General features: G+C 42.6%; 1 protein-coding gene across 1 annotated transcript; it reads left to right on the forward strand.

Moving 5' to 3' along the window:
• Positions 1 to 555: 555 nt before the first annotated feature.
• vrtn (vertebrae development associated) lies at positions 556 to 4817 on the forward strand. Its single transcript, XM_029699474.1, has 7 exons — positions 556 to 755; positions 1684 to 1997; positions 2260 to 2876; positions 3109 to 3201; positions 3415 to 3753; positions 3909 to 4296; positions 4372 to 4817. The coding sequence occupies exons 2-7, from the start codon at positions 1686 to 1688 to the stop codon at positions 4762 to 4764; spliced, it is 2142 nt and encodes a 713-aa protein (XP_029555334.1). The 5' UTR covers positions 556 to 755; positions 1684 to 1685; the 3' UTR covers positions 4765 to 4817.
• Positions 4818 to 23463: the final 18646 nt, after the last annotated feature.

Genomic DNA, 23463 nt, shown 5'->3' on the forward strand with positions numbered 1-23463 from the left:
GGGAGAGTTTGGATATGGGTCATCAGACTATCAATGTTAATATGCTCAAGTTATAGAAAGTACAAAGTGAGGTCACCTGTTATTTGGTGGACTTTCTGCACTTCTATGAAGAAGGTCTTATCTGAGGAGAAACAGGGAGGCCAGCTGTTGTAACTCAAGTTAAGTAACCCACATTCTGTGTAAGTTATTCAATATTCTACAAGGCTGATTTGAGTAAAACATTTATATCATGTTTTGGAAAGCCCTAGAACTTGGAAATTAAATAAACTTGGAAATGAACTAGGCCTAATTAAGCAACAGCTTGAAAAAACACAAACACTCCAAGCAAAACAAACCCATAATAACGTGGTAAAAATCCCAAGGTAGTCAGCAACCCGATATATACCCATATAACTGTTGCTCTACAGATAGCCTTTGACATCACGGCTTTCGTTAACACTTCACATTGAAATTGACCGTGGCCCTGTGAGGGAAGGAGGGCAGTGTTTTCTGAAGCCACAGACAACAACAACAAAAACACTTTTCGGGCAATTGACAATTTCCTGAAGGGAGGTTGGGCTTATCACTCTCAAATTTCTCTCTAAAAGTGTCCCATCTGGAGTGGACACAGGTTGGCTGAATTGGTGCATGCACACACAATGGACTAACTATCCGAGGGGCAACTGGAACGAAAGCTCTGAATCTATGCTGTGCGCTTTACCACTCCAGAAGTGAGTGACGTCCTCTTGGAAAACTATTTATAACAAATATTTCAGGTAAGGAATGTTCCCGAATGACTTAAAAAAAAATGTTTTATCAGTGTATAAAGTATCGCAGAGATGTAATCGGAAGAAATATTGGCACATAGTCCGAAACTGTTTTCGGGCAAAGTTGGCTGGTGCAATTTTGCGCACGCTTCGTTCATTAATGACCATGAATCAGTAGTGGTAGATTGTTTCTTTTTTGAATGACATTATTATAATTGTAATGACCCATAGTTCCTCGGTTCAGCACACTTATTCTTGTATTGCGTGTCACACTTCTTCGTGCGTTGTATTAGGCTGAAATTATTGCACTTCACTTAGCACGGTAAATAAGCGACTTTTCTCTCTGTGGAGACTGCTATTGGGTGTTTTACACAGGTTACATTTTCTAATAGGGAATTTAATATATATTTTAAATGCCTTAAAATAACATTGTCACAGGCATATAAATATGCCTTCACTAAACAGTGTAGTTCTTGTTAGTTTGAACATGTGCAGCTAATGTTTGCACATTCATCGGGACACTAGAATTCAATCACATGCAGTCAGTTATAAATGTATGTATCTTCAAGGCCTATTCAATCAAAACCGTAAACAGGTGTCTTGTTTAGTCGACTCTTGAAAATGTTTCATGCAACAGCGGAATTACATTTTTCATTAATTTTATTTATTCAACCTTTATTTAACTAGGCACATCAGTTAAGAACAAATTCTTATTTACAATTAAGACCTACCAAAAGGCCTCCTGCGGGGACGGGGCTGTGATTCAAAATAAAATATAAATATAGGACATAACACACATGATGACAAGAGAGACAACACACTACATTGAATTAATTTACTGGACAGCTTCTGTCCAGTTTCTGTACAATATCTTTCTGTAAGGTTTTTGTGCATCTTCCTATATAACTAACTCTGTTCTGTATCTGTGTCCCAGCAGGTATGATTCAGAGGAAGGATGTGGTTCTGTCAGTTCTAGGGCAGCTGCAAGATGCTACAGAGAGCTCCGGCCTGGACGCCCTCACCAGGGTAGCTCAGGAGGTCCACCAGGTCCTGACCCCCTTCACCCTGCCCTCCTCCCCTTGCCAGGACTTCCCCAACTGGGCAGTCATCGACGGCAAGGCCCATAGCCTGTACCCTGCTGACGCCCCCGGAGGCCTCCTACCTCTGGTCTGTAAAGGAGAAGGGAACCTGCTGTTTGATGCAGCCAGCATGCTGCTCGTGGGGACTACTAGTCTCAGTCTGGAGCTACAGGTGAGGAGGAAGTGTTTCACATGCATTTGAATGAAATATGTGTTTCATTGGCTTGTGTGGATTTGTATTTCCAAAGCATGAAGGTTATAATTCCGTCATTTTTGAATGTGGATAACTCAGAGCTAAAATGTATTTCTCTGTTTTGAAAATATAAAATACTGTATTCTGACAACACATTTAGAAAGATATAATTAGTTACTATATTAGTTTGTAGCTTAATCTGTATTTTGACTAGTACTGAAAGATGTACTCTTCCCTCCAGGTGCGTACAGTGGTCGACATGCTGCTGTGGAAGAGGTATTACTTGTGTGGTATGATCGACTCTAAGGTGATGCTGCAGGCAGCCAGGTTCAGCCTGTGTGCCGAGGAGTCCCAGGACATGCTCAACCTCCCCCTGTCCGTCCTTGAGGCTATATTTGATGCTGATGTCAAAGCCTCCTGCTTCTCTGGCTCCTACGCCAACATGTGGCACCTCTACGCTCTTTCCTCCGTCCTCCAGTGCAACATCTATTCTGTCTACCCCATGTACAACCTCAAGATACGACCCTACTTCAACCGCCTGATAAGACCCAGGTCCTACCCCAAAGACATGGATCCTATCACCATGCACATTATGTGGTCTGGAGAGCTAGAGGGGGGCTCCACCAGCTCCAGGTTTAGACCCATAGTCTTTGTAGCGTTAGTCCAGGCTAGTGACCTCCAGATGGGCAGTCCTAACACCGAGAATGGGGTCCACTCCCCGTTGAAGACCCAAGAGCTTCTCAAGCAGGACTCTCACCTGTCCTACTCCAGTCTGAAGGACAAGTACAACATCACCAAGAGTACGTTCTACCGCTGGAGACGGCAGACACAGGAGCACCGCAAGAAATCAGCTGCCAGGTCCACCTCTATATAACTCCCTTATACTCTTTATCAGTTGTAGATACTGATGACAGCATCATGGCACTCTGGGACATTCTCACTTTAATGGCTTGTGGTGTTTTGTTGTGGTGTTTGTTGTGGTGTTTATTGTGTTTGTGGTGTTGTGTTTATTGTGGTGTTGTTTGGTCTGCATGTTTAACCTTCTGCTGACATTGAATGAGTATTAATCTGTCTATCTCTTTCTATGAAGGTACGAGGCCAAGCACTTCGTCCAGGCGTGTTATCTGGAAGGGAAGCTTATGCCTCTGCACCAGTTTAAAGAGTTCTTCCCTGAGATCTCCCGGTAAATTAGATTGTCATTACAGTTGAGATCACCACATGGCAGGATGTCTTTACAAAAAAACCTACTTTTTAAATGGTTAAAAAATATCCAGATTTTTAACTTGACTTTTCTGTGCCCAGAAAGCTGTAGTTATGCTGCCACTGTCTTGTATAGTTCTGTTGCCTCTAAATTACCTTTCCTTTTGGGGAAAAAAACAACGTCATTCTCTCCCAGGTCCACCTACTATGCCTGGAAGCACGAGCTGATCTCATCCGGCGGTAGTTTCTCCACTGACGAGGTGAGTCCAGGGGACAGCACGGAGCAGGAGTCCTGGTCCTCCCCAGAGTCCAAGCCCAGGCAGGAGGAGGACCAAGAGGTAGAGCCAAACCCAGAGCACCACGACAGCGTGGCCAGTATGTTCGGCCTGAACTCCAACAATGATAAGGTGGACGGGGAACGGGCCCAGAATCTGGCGCTGATGCAGGAAGCCAAGAAAGTTCTTCAGAACTGCATCGCTATGAACACCTCGTTCCCCTTCAGGATCTTCAAGAGGAGCTTCCCAGGCATCTCCAGGTCAGTGACAAGGATTTAACTGATATATAGCTTGGCCATTAATCAATCATTTTCTTTTGTTCTTTTATTAATCTCCTTCATTTTATTGATTTTACTGTTAAGTGTGTTACAATTTTAAATGCAATTTAACTCAAGTTTAATTTGAATGAATACAGATCAACTTACTACAACTGGAGGAGGGAAGCCATGCTGTTCAATAGAGGCTACAAGGCTAGGAGTAGTGAAGACAACTCTGATGTGGATAAGAGTAGTCCCACTGGTGGTCTGTCCCCTATTGGGGGGACTGAGAGCCATGGTCATGCCTCTGCTGCCTTCCCCAGAATGAAGATCTGTAGAAACAACCACAAAGGGTTCAGGTTGGTGTTCCTACACAGGAAGAAGCTGAGAGAAGCAGCCAAGGTGAAGGTGTGGATGTCAAGATGGCCGATGTCCAAGTTCAAAGTGAACTACCCATCCCTGTCACTCTGTTTCTATTGGATGTGGCGCAACGGCCCGAGTCAAAACAGGAAGGAGAAAATCACCCACCCGTCTCTGTCTCTAGAGGTGAACAGGCCTGAGAATATTATGGAAAACAACAATGCAGTAATGGAGAATGTTAACGGCGTGACGGAGAGTGAGATAAAGTCGAAAGGTCTGACTCAGGACGTGACTCAGGATGTGTTGTTCTTAGGGGGGGATCCAACAGAGGGTCTGAGAGGCCCTTCCACAATGACTTTTGTGACACCCCCCTTCGATGCCCCCCTCCCTCTACCCAGGTCCCCCTTGTCCCTCCCCAACCCAACCAAGATGTCCACCACCACCACCACAACAGACGACCAGATGTTTGTGATGGATCTGGTGGCCCTGGCCAACTTCAAGGCCAAGGCCAAACTGTTCCTCCAGAAACGCTTCGAGGAGAAGTCCTTCCCCACCTTCAAAGAGTTCAGGTCCTATTTCCCCCTGACTCCCCGCTCCACCTACTATATGTGGAAAAGAGCCCTGCATCACGGGGTGCCACTGGTACATGGCTGAGAGAGAGGGCATGGCTGAGAGAGAGGGCATGGCTGAGAGAGAGGGCATGGCTGAGAGAGAGGGCATGGCTGAGAGAGAGGGTACCGTGTGTAATGGTGGTCATACACTCTGTTACACTAGCTTTAAGCAGAACGGTGCCCCCTGTAACAAACTGAAATGCTCTCGTCTCTTCAGAATCCTAAACTAAAAAACAAACTTAACTAACTAACTAAAAACAAATCCCTTCTCCCTCCTTCACTTCCTCAAACAGAGCCATCAGTATCAACTCACCCCTCACCCTCTTTAAAAATCTTGTTGATTTTTCTTCAACTGAACACACTATTTGTTTGGTTAGAGGTTTGTTTGAGCATGTGGGTGAAACCTAATGCATTGGAATTGTAGCTAAATGCATCTTAATCTTGATTTGTCCTTCTCTCCTTGTCTGTTCCCCTCCTCCCTCCATTCCTTTACCTATCACCTTCAGCTCATGGACATTTGCATGTGTGTGAAAAGACACTGTTCCGCTGGCCTCCAGGCAAAAGGCAGTTGAAAGTCACCATGATTGTGACAGTGGGGCTTTATTTAAATGTCTCTTTGTTTGAGACTGGTTGTTTCTGCTTCTCTTGTCTCGCTAGTCTTGGTTTTAATCCCATCTCTCTCAGTATTGTGGGTTTTAATCCCATCTCTCTCATTATGATGGGTTTTAATCCCATCTCTCTCAGTATTGTGGGTTTTAATCCCATCTCTATCATTATGATGGGTTTTCATCTCTCAGCATTGTTGGTTTTAATCCCGTCTCTTTCAGTAAGGTTGGTTTTAATTTCTCTCTCAGTTTTGTGTTCAACACCACTTTATTTCCATGTTCTCATTTTAGTTAGTTAATTGTTTAAGGTGTGCTGTTTTTGTTAATCCATTTGATGTCTGTTTATCTGTTCTAGAAGATTCCTAGTGGTTGACTTTTAAAACCTTTTTTTTTTAGATGTGTTGTAGTCTGAGTTATAGGGAAAGGCATTTGTTTCAGAAATCAAGTTTCTCCTTTATTGTTTAGCTCCCTTTTTGTTTTCCAAGCATGTTCTGCAAACACTGAGTTTTGATTCCACCCCCCCAAAGAAATTGACAATTGAATGTTCATCCACTGCCTTGTTCAGGTGCAGAACGACAGATTTTTTTTTACCTTGTCAGCTCGGGGATTTAATCTAGCAACCTTTCGGTTACTAGTCCAACGCGCTAACCACTAGTCTACCTGCTGGTTACTAGTCCAACGCTTTAACCACTAGGCTACCTGCCGCCTCAGTGCTACTTACTTACAGTATGAGAGGGTTCATTGGTTTTCCAGCATATGTTACAGGGTTCAAGACAGGGTTCATATGTTACAGGGTTCAAGACAGGGTTCATATGTTACAGGGTTCAAGACAGGGTTCATATGTTACAGGGTTCAAGACAGGGTTCATATGTTACAGGGTTCAAGACAGGGTTCATATGTTACAGGGTTCAAGACAGGGTTCATATGTTACAGGGTTCAAGACAGGGTTCATATGTTACAGGGTTCAAGTTTATTTTCATTGACAAGTTTGTTTACTAATGAATGTTTACAACACTTCTGGACTCACTACCAGAACGTGTAATTAAAATATACTAATTGGCCTCATTTAAGTATATTTCCTTTATGAATCTCTATTTTCTTGCTTTTTATTTTTTAACTACCTACGTTTTTTTTCTAGTAACTATACTGTGAAGTATCTTCTTGATATAGTATGTTTTGATCAATTATGTTTTTGTCTTTTACATTAATTTTTTTTATGTCCAGTTATATTTTTTTTCTTTTCTTCTCAAAACCAAATTTTCTCTGAGCATTGACATTTTAGACACTGGTGTATAACTGCCGTCATACTTAACCAAACATTTTTATATTTCAATTTCTGCATATTTATTTGTTTTGTCATCTGGTGGAGTGTACAACAACCATATTTTTCTCACTCACAAAGTGAAAATATTGTTTTCCCCATTTTTGTTGTTGTTGTTGTTGCTACAAGGCAGAATATCAATAAACCACCAACTCAAACTCGGCTTGTGCTTGATTGGATGACTCCTAGAGCTTCTAGCTCCATTCATATACCTGGCAGCAGGTTCTCTTGCTTTAGTTTAGACGTGTGATTTTATTCCGTTGTAGTTCCTTGTCCCCTTAGTTTGAGGAGACCATGATGAAGGACTACTCTTCTGAGGCATCGACCATGCTGAGTTTAACAGACACAAAACACAGTGATCAGTGGTATTGACCAATCCGCTTCGACATCAGTGGTATTGACCAATCCGCTTCGACATCAGTGGTATTGACCAATCCGCTTGGACATCAGTGGTCTGACCAATCCGCTTCGACATCAGTGGTCTGACCAATCCGCTTCAACGGGGGGGGCATGTTCTTTGCTCAATCGATGGCTTTCTCCCACTGCTATGTCAATGAGCCATAGTTTGGTTGTTCATTTTCTAAATGTCTCTTTTTATTTTATTTTTATTTTTTTACTGTGCTCAAAAAATTCATCAGATTTTTCTCGCCCTTCTCATGATTTCTGAGTGGCAGAATGTAATGTGTATATCATGTCATGTTTGCCATTATCAAAGCTGAAGGCAGTGGACCAGTTGAATTTTATTGATTTATTTCACCTTTATTTAACCAGGTAGGCCAGTTGAGAACAAGTTCTCATTTACAACTGCGACCTGGACAAGATAAAGCAAAGCAGTGCGACACAAACGACAACAACAGAGTTACACATGGAATAAACAAGCGTACAGTTAGTAACACAATAGAAAAAGTGTATATATACAGTGTGTGCAAATGGAGTGAGAAGGTAGGAATAGATGGGTTCTTTAGGTCGTTTTACAGGTACACAACCATAGTGTTTATTTTGTATTATCTAACGCTCAGGTCGTATTACAGGTAGCCATGAAATCAATGTGAATTGCCAACTGAATCTGTCCGACCAACAAGTCGTTTTAAACACAGCCGTAGTGTTTCTATTGTATTGTCTAATGTTCAGACGATGTTGTCTGACCGCATAAGAGCAAGATGGTAGTAAAGCCAACTCTGTTTACCCCCCCATAGGGATTTACAGTGCATGAAATGCACAACTCAATCTTTGACCATGATGACACATTCATTTTCTGCCTAGTCTCCTTTCTGTCTGCTCTACTGTACTTGTGCTAATGAAGGGGGGGGGGGGGGGGGGGGGGGGGGTGTAATTGTATGCATGGGGAGAGAGGTGTAAATAGATGAGAGGGATAGGAGTTCCCGGGGTGCAGAGAGAAAGATCTGGGGTCTGGGTAGAGATGGTGGGGGGAGGAAGGGAAAACCTATCCAATCTTTGGGAGGGAGAGACCAGATTGGGTATCAGGAGGGCCATCAGACATACCTAGCGAACCCTACTGGCTACCCCAAGGCTCCTCATGTTCTGTTGATCTGAACAGATTGGCCTTGTACAGTATTTTCTACTCACGTGGAACTAGCTCCATCTTGCCCTCGGATAGTTTCACCATCTTGTGGAGCTTTCACTGTGGAAGAATCCCAGTTTTGGTTTTGCTTGCCTCCTGTCCTCCGTCCTCAACACTTTGAAAAAGGTCAAAAGTAATCGCGGCGAGGAAACATGGAAATAACTCCTCCACTGATGCGTCATAAGGCAAATTTCATTTACAGAGGTAGAATCCCAAAGAAATGTGTAAAGTGATACAAATAAATTTAGCTAGTTGTGAAAGACCTTTCATAGATTAAAGGATAAGTAGTGTGTGGTTTTTAAATGTGTTTCTTCTCTGAGAAAACAACAGCTGATTCAAAGACAATGTGGCATATTTGAGCCTACAGTGGCAAGAAAAGGTATGTGAGCCCTTAAGAATTACCTGGATTTCTGCGTAATTTGGTCATCAAATGAGATCTGATCTTCATCTAGGTCACAACAATAGACAAACAGTGTGCTTAAACTAACAAACAATTCTGTTTTCATGTCTTTATTGAACACACCGTGTAAACATTCACAGTGCAGGGTGGAAAAGGTTTGTGAACCCTTGGATTTAATAACTGGTTGACCCTCCTTTGGCAGCAATAACCTCAACCAAACGTTTTCTGTAGTTGCAGATCAGACCTGCACAACGATCAGGAGGAATTTTGGACCATTAACTCTTTTACAAAACTGTTTCAGTTCCACAATATTCTTGGGATGTCTGGTGTGAACTGCTCTCTTGAGGTCATGCCATGCCAGCATTTCAATCGGCTTGAGGTCATGCCACAGCATTTCAATCGGCTTGAGGTCATGCCACAGCATTTCAATCGGCTTGAGGTCATGCCACAACATTTCAATCGGCTTGAGGTCAGGACTCTGACTGGTCCACTGCAGTATTTTTATTCTGTTGTTGATTTACTTCTGTGTTTTGGGTCGTTGTCCTGTTGCATCACCCAACTTCCTTTGAGCTTCAATTGGTGGACAGATAGTCTAACATTCTCCTGCAAAATGTCTTGATAAACTTGGGTATTCATTTTTCCGTCAATGATAGCAAGCTGTCCAGGCCCTGAGGCAGCAAAGCAGCCCCAAACCATAAAAAAAAAAAATATAATAATAGTTCTCCTTTATTTAACCAGGTAGGCCAGTTGAGAACAAGTTCTCATTTACAACTGCGACCTGGACAAGATAAAGCAAAGCCGTGCGATACGAACAACAACACAGAGTTACACATGGAGTAAACAAACATACAGTAAATAACACAATAGAAAAATATGTATCCAGTGTGTGCAAATGAGGTCAGGCAATAAATAGGCGATAGTGGCGAAGTAATTACAATTTAGCAATGAACACTGGAGTGATAGATGTGCAGATGAGGATGTTCAAGTAGAAATACTGGTGTGCAAAAGAGCAGAAAAACAAAAACAAATATAGGGATGAGGTAGGTAGTTGGATGGGCTATGTACAGCTGCAGCGACCGGTTAGCTGCTCTGACAGCTGATGCTTAAAGTTAGTGAGGGAGATATAAGTCTCCAACTTCAGTGAGTTTTGCAATTTGTTCCAATCATTGGCAGCAGAGAACTGGAAGGAAAGGCTGCAAAATAGGTGTTGGCTTTGGGGATAACCAGTGAAATATACCTGCTGGAGCGTGTGCTATGGGTGGGTGCTGCTATGGTGACCAGTGAGCTGAGATAAGGCGGAGCTTTACCTAGCAAAGACTTATAGATGACCTGGAGCCAGTGGGTTTGGCGACGAATATGTAGCGAGGGCCAGCCAACGAGAGCGTACAGGTCACAGCGGTGGGTAGTATATGAGGCTCTGGTGACAAAACGGATGGCACTGTGATAGACTGCATCCAATTTGCTGAGTAGAGTGTTGGAGGCTATTTTGTAAATAACATCGCCGAAGTCGAGGATCGGTAGGATAGTCAGTTTTACGAGGGTATGTTCGGCAGCATGAGTGAAGGATGCTTTGTTGCGCAATAGGAAGCCGATTCTAGATTTCATTTTGGATTGGAGATGCTTAATATGAGTCTGGAAGGAGAGTTTACAGTCTTGCCAGACACCTAGGTATTTATAGTTGTCCACCGATTCTAAGTCAGAACCGTCCAGATGCTCTAAGTCAGGACACGAGGCTCCCTTCACCATACTTTGCTGTTGGGATAAGGTTTTGATATTGGTGTGCTGTGCATTTTTCCTCCACACATTGTGTTCTGTGTTCCTTCCTTCCAAACAACTCAACTGTAGTTTCATCTGTCCACAGAATATTTTTTCCAGTAGCGCTGTGGAACATCCAGGTGCACTTTTGCAAACGTCAGACGTGCAGCAATGTTTTTTTTGGACAGCAGTGGCTTCTTCCCCGGTGTCTCCCATGAACACCATTCTTGTTTAGTGTTTTACGTATCGTAGACTCAACAGAGATGTTAGCATGTTCCAGAGATTTCTGTGAGTCTTTAGCTGACACGCTAGGATTCTTCTTAACCTCATTGAGCATTCTGCGCTGTGCTCTTGCAGTCATCTTTCCAGGACGGCCAGTCTTAGGGAGAGTAGCAAAAGTGCTGAACTTTCTCCATTTATTGACAATTTGTCTTACCGTGGACTGATGAATATCAAGGCTTTTAGAGATACTTTTGTCACCCTTTCCAGCTTTATGCAAGTCAACAATTCTTAATCTCAGGTCTTCTGAGATCTCTTTTGTTCGAGGCATGGATCACCATCAGGCAATGATTCTTGTGAATAGCAAACTCAAATTTTGTGAGTTTTTTATAGGGCAGGGCAGCTCTAACCAACATCTCCAATCTCGTCTCATTGATTGGACTCCAGGTTAGTTGACTCCTGACTCCAACTAGCTTTTGGAGAAGTCATTAGCCTGGTGGATCACATACTTTTTCCTAACTTACACTGTGAATGTTTAAATGATGTATTCAATATATAACAAAAAAATATAATTTGCGTGTTAATAGTTTAAGCACACTGTGTTTGTCTATTATTGTGACTTAGATGAAGATCAGATCAAATTTGATGATGAAATGTATGTAATATCAAAGGATTTACATACTTTTTCTTGCCATTGTAGATAGTGTGTGTATATATTGATATGTAGGCTACGTGTGCATTTAAAACCATTGTTTTGATGTAGTTCTGTCCTTGATCTGTTGTCTATTAATGTTCTGTATTATGTCATGTCTCATGTTTTGTGTGGAACCCCAGGAAGAGTAGCTGCTGCTTTTTTTGCAACAGCTAATGGGGATCCTAATCAAATACCAAAAGTCTTCCTGGGATAGAGAGCTGATAGGACACACTTGAACTTCCTGGTTTAGCTGGGGGTTGTGAGAGTTGAAGACTATCGAGGAGTGGAGGACAATCTTTTGCTTGACCGGTACAAATTAGATAGGTCAGCGACACCTAGTAAAACCCACTGCCTACACACTTCATGTACTGACCACCTTGAACAGACGTTTTTCCTTATCTGGTCATGTGGTGAGGTTAAACTCCTTTCCCAAACTTCAGTACAGGACATATAGGTAATAGCTCCACCTTGCCCTCTGATAGGCTAGGTAAATTCACAATCTTGTGTACCCATTGTGGTCACCCCCCCCCCCCCATCTTGTGTACCCCAATCTAATCATTTCTAATCACAGTGTTCCCTCTCCCTCTGTGCCCCCCCCCCCCCCCCCCCCCAGATTATAGAGTCTGTCTGAGGTGCTAAACTTAAACTACAGCACTTTGTTTATCTGGTTTGGCTGGGGGCTGTGGGAGTTGGAGCCTTCCAGCATTAGCATATAACAGAGAGAGTAGTGTGTGTGTGTGTGTGTGTGTGTGTGTGTGTGTGTGTGTGTGTGGCGTGCATAAACGTTTGTGTGTCTCTCAGAGTAAAGCTCAACAGTGTTTTCATGGATACCAATTAGCTTCTCAGTAAACAAATAAAACATATGAGAACTACCATCTACCATAAACTACAATTTCTAAATACAATACTAGGCAGTCCACTCACCAACCTACATTTTACTAGAGACAAAGAGGTACTGTATGTGCATTGTTTGTCCACTAGGTGGTAGTGATGCTCCTCATTCCACAATGATGAATTGTGCTGGGCTGGCTGTGTAGAAAGGTGACCTCATCTCTCTGGCTGTGTAGAAAGGTGACCTCAACTCTCTGGCTGTGTAGAAAGGTGACCTCAACTCTCTGGCTGTGTAGAAAGGTGACCTCATCTCTCTGGCTGTGTAGAAAGGTGACCTCAACTCTCTGGCTGTGTATAACGGTGAACTCTCAACTCTCTGGCTGTGTAGAAAGGTGACCTCAACTCTCTGGCTGTGTAGAAAGGTGACCTCAACTCTCTGGCTGTGTAGAAAGGTGACCTCAACTCTCTGGCTGTGTAGAAAGGTGACCTCAACTCTCTGGCTGTGTAGAAAGGTGACCTCATCTCTCTGGCTGTGTAGAAAGGTGAACTCTCAACTCTCTGGCTGTGTAGAAAGGTGAACTCTCAACTCTCTGGCTGTGTAGAAAGGTGAGCTCTCAACTCGGTAACACACACATTGGTTTAGACAGTTAATCAATTATCCTATTGCTTGTCGTATCTTGTTGTATCTTTGGCTGGGGTGGAAGCCTAGTGTTCCTAAATAGCTTGATATCTCCATAAAACATCATCCAGAATCTTAGTCAATATCACAAGAAAGAACAATAGAGCATGAGGGAATTAAATAGTTAGTAGTCCCTCCCTCCCTCCCTCCCGCCATCCCTCCTGCCATCCACCCTCTCTCTCTCTCTATCTCTCTCTCTCTCTCTCTCTCTACTGTTTCAGTACTGTATGCGTACTGTATAATACTGTATGTGTGTGCCAGTACTATATAATACTGTGTCAGTACTGTATAATACTGTGAGCCATTACTGTATGTGTGTGTCAGTACTGTATAACACTGTTTCAGTACTGTATGTGTGTATGAGTTCTGTATAATACTGTTTGTGTGTGTCAGTACTGTATAATACTGTTTGTGTGTGTCAGTACTGTATAATACTGTATGTGTGTGTCAGTACTGTATAATACTGTGTCAGTACTGTATAATTCTGTATTACAGATGCTATTCTACTTTGTTTATTAGTCTGTTGCTGCAGTGGAGGGAGGAGGCTGTTAATTGCTTGTTTCTGATTTGAATAAGCAGAAACAAGCAGAAAGAGAGTAATAGGGGGAGCAGAAAGAGAGAGGAGAGAGAGAGGCTGGAGATTAAGAGAGGGAGATTAAGAGAGGGAGAGAGAGAGCGGAGAGAGAGATGGGGAGAGAGAGGGGGGAGAAAGAGCGGAGAGAAGGTAATCTTTATCCATTTCTCCTCTTGTCCTCATCCACTTCTCCTAACATCCTCATCCACTTCTCCTAACATCCTCATCCACTTCTCCTAACATCCTCATCCACTTCTCCTAACATCCTCATCCACTTCTCCTAACATCCTCATCCACTTCTCCTAACGTCCTCATCCACTTCTCCTAACGTCCTCATCCACTTCCCCTAACATCCTCATCCACTTCTCCTAACATCCTCATCCACTTCTCCTAACATCCTCATCCACTTCTGCTAACATCCTCATCCACTTCTCCTAACATCCTCATCCACTTCTCCTAACATCCTCATCTCCTAACATCCTCATCTCCTAACATCCTCATCCACTTCTGCTAACATCCTCATCCACTTTTCCTAACATCCTCATCCACTTCTGCTAACATCCTCATCCACTTTTCCTAACATCCTCATCCACTTCTCCTAACATCCTCATCCACTTCTCCTAACATCCTCATCCACTTCTCCTAACATCCTCATCCACTTTTCCTAACATCCTCATCCACTTCTCCTAACATCCTCATCCACTTTTCCTAACATCCTCATCCACTTCTCCTAACATCCTCATCCACTTCTCCTAACATCCTCATCCACTTCTCCTAACATCCTCATCCCCTAACGTCCTCATCCACTTCTCCTAACATCCTCATCCACTTCTCCTAATGTCCTCATCCACTTCTCCTAACATCCTCATCCACTTCTCCTAACATCCTCATCCACTTCTCCTAACATCCTCATCCCCTAACATCCTTATCCACTTCTCCTAACAGCTAGTAAATCTTTCTTCACCTGTGACTCCACGAAGTGATGTTGTAATTTCACAGAGGACAGGATGAGGGCACTGTAGCTCCGTCACAACACATAGAGGAGCAACACTGATGCCACGGTAACGCCCAGCTGACAGCCTGAGGTGACGACATGCCTCTTCATATTTAGTCACAGACTTCATTATTGCCTTTTGTACTAACAAACTGTCTTTCTGGACAGGTAGTAAGTAACAAAGTCTAGATATTTATTTCAATAGTTTATTTCGGACAATATAAAGACGGATAGGCTACAATTACAACGTTGACACATTTAATAAACAAGAGTTGGATGCATAGCACAATCCCTATTTAGCTTGCAGTAACTTCCTCTGTTAGTCCAGAGAGATATTTTCTCTGCTTTGTACTGTTCCCACCCAGGCTCTCAGAGAGAGAGAGAGGGAGAGACCATCATCTCGTGACAGTCTTCCTTTTCCTTAGAGGGGTCATAATAGTTTGTGGGCCAAACCATTTTGGACGCCACATATACGTTCTCGTGAGAAGACCGATTTTCGGGGATGTCTCATGGTCTGACAAACATCGCTCTAGCTCTGCCACCTTTTTTTTTTTTACCGCAAATGCAACATCCAATGCAAAAAGCCAGATATCTCCATCTTAAATTGACGGATTTTGATGGAATTAAAAATAAAAGTTACTTAAATTGATGCAAATTAAAAACACAGCAACAGTGAACCATGAATTCATTTCAGTGTGTGTGTGTGTCTGTGTGTGTCTGTGTGTGTGTGTGTGTGTGTGTGTGTATTGATAGGGTCTATTGTATGCAGAATGACTGGACAACAAGCTATTTTCTGTATTTTGTTTCAGAACAAGTAAAGGGAGAGAGAGTCATGCCACAAAGGGACCAAATGGCAGTCTATTCCGTAGGGCACTGGTCAAAAGCAGTGAACAGGGTGCCATTTTGGACGACACAAGGGACTATATGTGAATTCAAAACAGGACAATAGTGTTTCCATAATAGCCTATCTTTTTTTTATGTTAATGTGTTAATTCCCTGGCTTAAAACTTTTAACGGAGTGATTCTTATATCAGCTGGCGCTAGGCAGCGTGGCCTCGTCCCCCACGCACGCCCTCGGTAATAGCCACCTGTCAGAATACCTCCCTGCCCCTTCATCTTTCTCTGAACGCATTGAATAACATAAATAGGTATCATAAAACAATATGTCAAATAAATGGACTTCAGAATCTTCTCAAAATATGATTTATTTAATGTCAATCTTTGAATGTGCTTTTTTCTCGTTGATTTTTTTTCATGGATCTCTAGATGTATTCAGGACTCGCTGAACTTTATTGTTCTGTTTTGTGATTCATCACTGCAATAAACAAAAACAAACAATTTGCATAACAAAACAGGATGAAATATACCGGCAGAGATAAACATTAGGCTGATTATGAAGATGATGTAAGAGCTGACATGGAGGAAGTGTAACGCCCTGGCCATAGAGAGGGTTTTTTCGTTACAGGAAGACAATAGCATCTTTAGGGTCATGGGTTACCTTTGGGGTGGCAGGTAGCCTAGTGGTTAGAGCTCTTGAATCCTCGAGCTGACAGGGTAAAAATCTGTCATTCTGCCCCTGAACAAGACTGTTAACCCACTGTTCCCCAGTAGGCTCTCATTGTAAGTAAGAATTTGTTCTTAACTGACTTGCCTCGTTAAATAAAGGTTACACACATGACCTTTTCTTATGTATCCCTGTATCTCTCCATAGTGTATCCCTGTATCTCTCCATAGTGTATCCCTGTATCTCTCCAGAGTGTATCCCTGTATCTCTCCATAGTATATCCCTGTATCTCTCCATAGTGTATCCCTGTATCTCTCCATGGTGTATCCCTGTATCTCTCCATAGTGTATCCCTGTATCTCTCCATAGTGTATCCCTGTATCTCTCCATAGTGTATCCCTGTATCTCTCCATAGTGTATACCTGTATCTCTCCATAGTGTATCCCTGTATCTCTCCAGAGTGTATCCCTGTATCTCTCCATAGTGTATCCCTGTATCTCTCCATAGTGTATCCCTGTATCTCTCCATGGTGTATCTCTGTATCTCCCTATCCACCTCTTCATTTGACCCAGATAATGTCTCCAGCTCTCCTGGCTTTCCTAGACATGCCCACTGACTCCCTGGCCAAACATTGCTCTCAGGCTTCGTCTTTCATAACAGACTTCATGTCTTTCAGGCTTCCTTTTGTGGAGGGAAAACCTAGCTACAGCAGTTTAGGAGGGTAGGCAGAGATACAGAGCTGCTAGCCCTAAGCACTGATCTAGGAACAGGTCAATGAAGTTAAAGTTTAACTGTAATATAAACATTGATTGGAAATCAAACAATTCCAATCCTACTGCAGAAGGAGAGAGATTTCTACTACCTTGCGGTCCTGCCTGGTTTAATATAATGGTCATGGTAAAACAAACATTACTGTACACTACACTGAGTACTCACTATTCAGCCTCTCTTGATAGAAAATGGATTGCATACAGTTTTTTTTGTTATCATACAAAAAAATGCTTTGGGATTAAAGCCTTCTCCAGGTGCCTCAGGCAGGGTCCTCCGTTTTATATTCCATCTATCCAATGACATTTACAAAGAGAAGTTAGCTTCAGATCAGAGCTTCAGGGTTACTTCTGTAGGGGAAAAGGCTTGCAAGGTGCCTAGGTAGCTTTACCTCCAGATGTGTGTGTGTGTGTGTGTGTGTGTGTGTGTGTGTGTGTGTGTGTGTGTGTGCGCGCGTCTTTGCATCCCTAAGGAATCTTTCCACTGGAATTCCTTCCAGTCGCCCCCCCCCCCCACCCACCCACCAGACAAAATATTCTTAATTGATATGCGCTCAATTTGATAATATCTTTCTGATTATATCACACATGCCTAATTGCCTGTAAGAGGGTACTGTAAACACTGACATAGTAGATCATTTCTTTGCTGTTCTTCAAGCATGTGATTCATGAAAAAAGGTCATGTGATTTGCGTGTGAAGACTTGTATAAAGAAGAGATTAAATTGATCTCATTTCAGAGGTTCATTCATTAATAAATTGTTGTTAATGCTGTAATGCGGGAAAAACTGCAAATTAGAATATCCCATTTCTAGTCTGACTGTAAGTCCCTCTGCGTAAGAGCTTCTGCTAAATGACTAAAATGTGTATATATAGTCCAATAGAGGACTGTAGACTGTATGGTAAAAGTATATAATATTAGTTACCTTGACAGCGTAGTCCACAGCAGAGACTCTGTGATCACAGCCTTTACAGAGAGAATACAATCCAACTCCAATATCCTCCTGAAGCTCATACAGGTCTTAACAACCCCCCCACCGCCCCAACACACACACACACACACACACACACACACACACACACACACACACACACACACACACACACACACACACACACACACACACACACACACACACACGTTGTCCTTGAAGTTGACTATGTTAAGGGTGAGTGAGGAAAGGAGAGATGAGAAGTGGGGGAGAGGTATAGTGGGTGGAGACTGAGGAAAGGAGAGATGAGAAGTGAAGGAGAGGTAGAGAGGATAGAGACTGAGGAAAGGAGAGATGAGAAGTGAAGGAGAGGTAGAGAGGAGGAGACAGGAAAGGAGAGATGAGAAGTGAAGGAAAGGAGTTGTGGAGATGGCAGGATAGAGGGATGAAACAGAGGATAAAGTACATTGAGTCACCCAGGACCATGGCTGTTCACACAGCTATTTGATAGAGGCCTTGACATGGTTTCACTCTCCATCACACAGTTCATATGGAGGAAGAAGGGAAGGAGAGAGAAGAGAAGAGGGGAAGGACGAAGGAGGAAGGGAGAGGAGTGGGGAAGGACGAAGGAGGAAGGGAGAGTGGAGAGTGGAAGGGAGAGAGGGGAGGGGAAGGACGAAGGAGGAAGGGAGAGTGGAGAGTGGAAGGGAGAGAGGGGAGGGGAAGGACGAAGGGAGAGTGGAGAGAGGAAGGGAGAGTGGGGAGGGGAAGGACGAAGGACGAAGGGAGAGGAGTGGGGAAGGACGAAGGAGGAAGGGAGAGGAGTGGGGAAGGACGAAGGGAGAGTGGAGAGTGGAAGGGAGAGAGGGGAGGGGAAGGACGAGGGAGGAAGGGAGAGGAGTGGGGAAGGACGAAGGAGGAAGGGAGAGTGGAGAGTGGAAGGGAGAGAGGGGAGGGGAAGGACGAAGGGAGAGTGGAGAGAGGAAGGGAGAGTGGGGAGGGGAAGGACGAAGGACGAAGGGAGAGGAGTGGGGAAGGACGAAGGAGGAAGGGAGAGGAGTGGGGAAGGACGAAGGGAGAGTGGAGAGTGGAAGGGAGAGAGGGGAGGGGAAGGACGAGGGAGGAAGGGAGAGGAGTGGGGAAGGACGAAGGAGGAAGGGAGAGGAGTGGGGAAGGACGAAGGAGGAAGGGAGAGGAGTGGGGAAGGACGAAGGAGGAAGGGAGAGGAGTGGGGAAGGACGAAGGGACAGTGGAGAGGGGAAGGACGAAGGAGGAAGGGAGAGGAGTGGGGAAGGACGAAGGAGGAAGGGAGAGGAGTGGGGAAGGACGAAGGGAGAGTGGAGAGTGGAAGGGAGAGAGGGGAGGGGAAGGACGAGGGGAGAGGGGAAGGACGAAGGGAGAGAGGAGAGAAGAGGGGAAGGATCCTGCAAGGGACTGCTCCATGACCAAACTGAATTATAGCCTTGTCACTTCCAATCCCATCAGTCGTATCTCTTACACAGACACAGAGACGGAGAGAGGAATCTCAAATCTAAATCCCTCTAGTGCTCCCGGCACATTTGGCATTCTATGTGTTTGGGGGACAGAGTTCTAGAAGCTAGTTGTTCTGTTCTCTCTTTCTCCTTGAAGTTAGTTATCCGTCTAACTTCCTCATAGTTAGAGCTAGATCTGAGTGTTAAGTTACCACAACACACTAGGAGAGAAGCTGTGTGTGTGTGTGTGTTTTATAAGTTACCACAACACACTATGAGAGAAGCTGTGTGTGTATATGTGTGTGTGTTTTATAAGTTACCACAACACACTATGAGAGAAGCTGTGATGTTCTGATGCCTCGATAGTAGACTTTGGGATAGTGGAATCACGTATGCCCTGAATAGGCCTATAGCAGGTGGTTTAGATGTTATTAGGTAGTGTGTGTGTGTGTGTGTGTGTGTATCTGAGTGTGTGTGTATCCCGCCTACGAAAATCGTTGTCAGGTTTCACCATTGACTTATGGCTTCAATGTGTCTTAAACTAGGCTCTAAAGTGTGACCAATTTGGCTCATATAAAACGAAATACCTTTGCTGTGCGACCAGGAGTTTTATTTAGGGAGCACTGTGCGACCAGGAGTTTTATTTAGGGAGCACTGTGCGACCAGGAGTTTTATTTAGGGAGCACTGTGCGACCAGGAGTTTTATTTAGGGAGCACTGTGCGACCAGGAGTTTTATTTAGGGAGCACTGTGCGACCAGGAGTTTTATTTAGGGAGCACTGTGCGACCAGGAGTTTTATTTAGGGAGCACTGTGCGACCAGGAGTTTTATTTAGGGAGCACTGTGCGACCAGGAGTTTTATTTAGGGAGCGCTGTGCGACCAGGAGTTTTATTTAGGGAGCGACTCATTTTATGATTTCTTCTCTTTCCTTTTTCACCTGCACTGAGCTCTCACTCTTTCTCTTTGTGGTGTTTACTGAGGAGAGGTAGCGATATTCACAGCGCTCCAATGTGTAAATGTTTGGAAAGTTTAAAATGAGTAAAAAGTTCATGAATATTTCATCAATGTATTTCTATGTTGTTTGTGTAATTAGCAAACTATTGGTGATGAGATAATGTTGTGTAAAATGGTTTTACACCGAGTGATGTAATGCTAGGTTGGCTATTTTTGCAAGGCTAACGTTAGCTAGGTAGCTAGCTAGCTGCTAGGAGGATGTCATGCCATGCCACTGGAAGATAGGGTGAGTGACTGACTTTTCCCCCATATATTCTTTTTGGTGGCTATACACAGCTAGAGATGCATGTGTCATTTGGTCAGCTAGCAAGAATTTGAATGACTGTTAGCATATACAGTTAGCATATCTCTTGCGTTGGTAAATTCACTCTGGTTATCTACTCCGATTTCAGAGCACTCTCGTCTGTGTGCCAGAACGCAGAACATCTGATGAATTTACGAACGTGCAACACCTGCTGAATATGACCGGTGTCAGTAAACGTAGACAACAAAAGTAATAGTTAGTCAAGAACTAGATAACATGTAAACAGCCTAACCAGCTCTGCTACGCTGAGTAAAATGGTCAGTGAGATGTTCTCTCGTTTCTGTCTGGAATAAGCTTGCTAGCAAGCTAGCAAACTTTAGCCAGTTAGCTTGGGTGCTTGGTTGGCACAAGCATGGATTGCCAGGCAAGCTGCAGAAGGACGAGGAGGCTACAATTCTCCATTGATTATCAGTGCAATTCTGACACACAGCTGAAAACATTTGAGAGGGTTTATCTACTGTTCCTTAGTTCGATTTGAGCTTATCTTGCTCTGGCTAGCATTAGTTATTGATTTTGTTTATGTGCATAACTGAGGGAGAGAGAGCCTATCTTTTCATGGTTGTTTGATCAATGGGACTGTAAAGATCCCAAATGGAAGAGGACTCCTGTGAATGTTAACCAGCCATTGAAAAGGAGTGGGACAACATTCCACAAGCCACAATCAACAGCCTGATTAACTCTATGCAAAGGACATGTGTTGTGCTGCATGAGGCAAATGTTGTTCATTTCAGATATTGACTGGTTTTCTGATCCACACCCCTACTTTTTTTTAAACTTTATCTGTGATCAACAGATATTTTATATTCCCAGTCATTTGAAATCAACAGATTAGGGCCTAATGAATTGATTTCAATTGACTGATTTCTAAACGAACTGTAACTCAGTAAAATGTTTGAAATTATTGCATGTTGCATTTATAGTTAAGTTCAGTAATATTAAAGGGTAACTCTCAACCCCAATTTCAGCCTTTGCCCAAAACCCTAAAATAAAAAATGCATTTTGGTGAGAAGTTGTGGGTGGGGGGGAATTACTCATAAATACAGCATTCATTTTGGGTGAGGGTAAACATAGTTACACTTGATCCCAACACTTGCTCACTAAAGTATACTTACCAGAAGTCCACTGGCATGATCTGATAATACAATGATGTGCATTGCAAGCAAATATGGTTCTGGACAGTTAGCTTACAGTGGTAAAGCACTGGATTTCTGACATCTATTTCCCCTTGCAGTGTATGTTGCAATCCCCCAAAACAAATCTTTGAAATGTGGACTCACATTTATTGCGGTATTGTGTTGCGAAGAAAAGTGCAACCATCACCTTGAAAATGAAGATTAGGGGCTCAATTCAATCCAACCAGCAGTATTTAAGCAGTAGATATTTTTCCAATGGTTGAATTAACTCTCAGATTGGTTAGGGTGCTGTATAAAGACTTAAATCTATTATTCCAATGGTCAAATTAACTCTCAGATTGGTTAGGGTACTGTATAAACACTTACATCTATTATTCCAATGGTTGAATTAACTCTCAGATTGGTTAGGGTGCTGTATAAACACTTACATCTATTATTCCAATGGTTGAATTAACTCTCAGATTGGTTAGGGTACTGTATAAACACTTACATCTATTATTCCAATGGTTGAATTAACTCTCAGATTGGTTAGGGTACTGTATAAACACTTACATCTATTATTCCAATGGTTGAATTAACTCTCAGATTGGTTAGGGTACTGTATAAACACTTACATCTATTATTCCAATGGTTGAATTAACTCTCAGATTGGTTAGGGTACTGTATAAACACTTACATCTATTATTTCAATGGTTGAATTAACTCTCAGATTGGTTAGGGTACTGTATAAAGACTTAAATCTATTATTCCAATGGTTGAATTAACTCTCAGATTGGTTAGGGTGCTGTATAAACACTTACATCTATTATTCCAATGGTCGAATTAACTCTCAGATTGGTTAGGGTACTGTATAAAGACTTACATCTATTATTCCAATGGTTGAATTAACTCTCAGATTGGTTAGGGTGCTGTATAAACACTTACATCTATTATTCCAATGGTCGAATTAACTCTCAGATTGGTTAGGGTACTGTATAAAGACTTACATCTATTATTCCAATGGTCGAATTAACTCTCAGATTGGTTAGGGTACTGTATAAACACTTACATCTATTATTCCAATGGTTGAATTAACTCTCAGATTGGTTAGGGTACTGTATAAACACTTACATCTATTATTCCAATGGTTGAATTAACTCTCAGATTGGTTAGGGTACTGTATAAACACTTACATCTATTATTCCAATGGTTGAATTAACTCTCAGATTGGTTAGGGTACTGTATAAAAACTTCTATTACCAGGGTGACCAGGTATGCTTTTACTTGTCGGAATAAAAATGGTGTGGGCACGGGATGAATATTGTACATAAAGGATAATATATATCTGCCTCATGTGGGATTAGATTTCACAAACATTTACGTTTTAGCAAACTATTGCCACCAATCAGTTGGGAAGAAATACTCCAAGTTGACATGACGACCGTTGTGATCTATTTCTTCTTAGGACGGACGTAACTATGACTAATCCTCATAGATTGCATGTTTCATTTCTTTGTAAAAGCATATGTAGATGCGTATGAAACAGTAAGCAAAAAAAACATTGAATTTGGTCATATGCAGAAATGTGCCTTACTGCCTTTTGAATTGTGTAATGTCAGTCTAGTCAAGGAAGCATCAGGCAAAATATATTGGCACGCTCCACATACCAAAGGTACCTTCTTAAGGTGCCTCTACTTCACGATTTCTTTGGTCGAGTTAACCGCTAGGGGCAGAAAGAGCTAGATTTACTACTAAAATATATCACTTTTGCAATGAACTGTCAAAATGAAGACCAGAAATGATGTTTCACTATCACTAAGCCTAAAACATTTGGTTTTGAATATATATATATATATATATATATATATATATATATTTTTTATGAAAGTTACTTTTAAAGGAAATAATTTATTTGATATGCCTCCTCCAGATTGTATAGTGTCAGTACGGCCAGGTATTTAATATGTCTCATTGACCATTTATCCT

The sequence above is a fragment of the Salmo trutta genome, chromosome 1, assembly GCF_901001165.1.
Source record: "Salmo trutta chromosome 1, fSalTru1.1, whole genome shotgun sequence".
In the NCBI taxonomy this organism is placed as follows: domain Eukaryota; kingdom Metazoa; phylum Chordata; class Actinopteri; order Salmoniformes; family Salmonidae; genus Salmo; species Salmo trutta.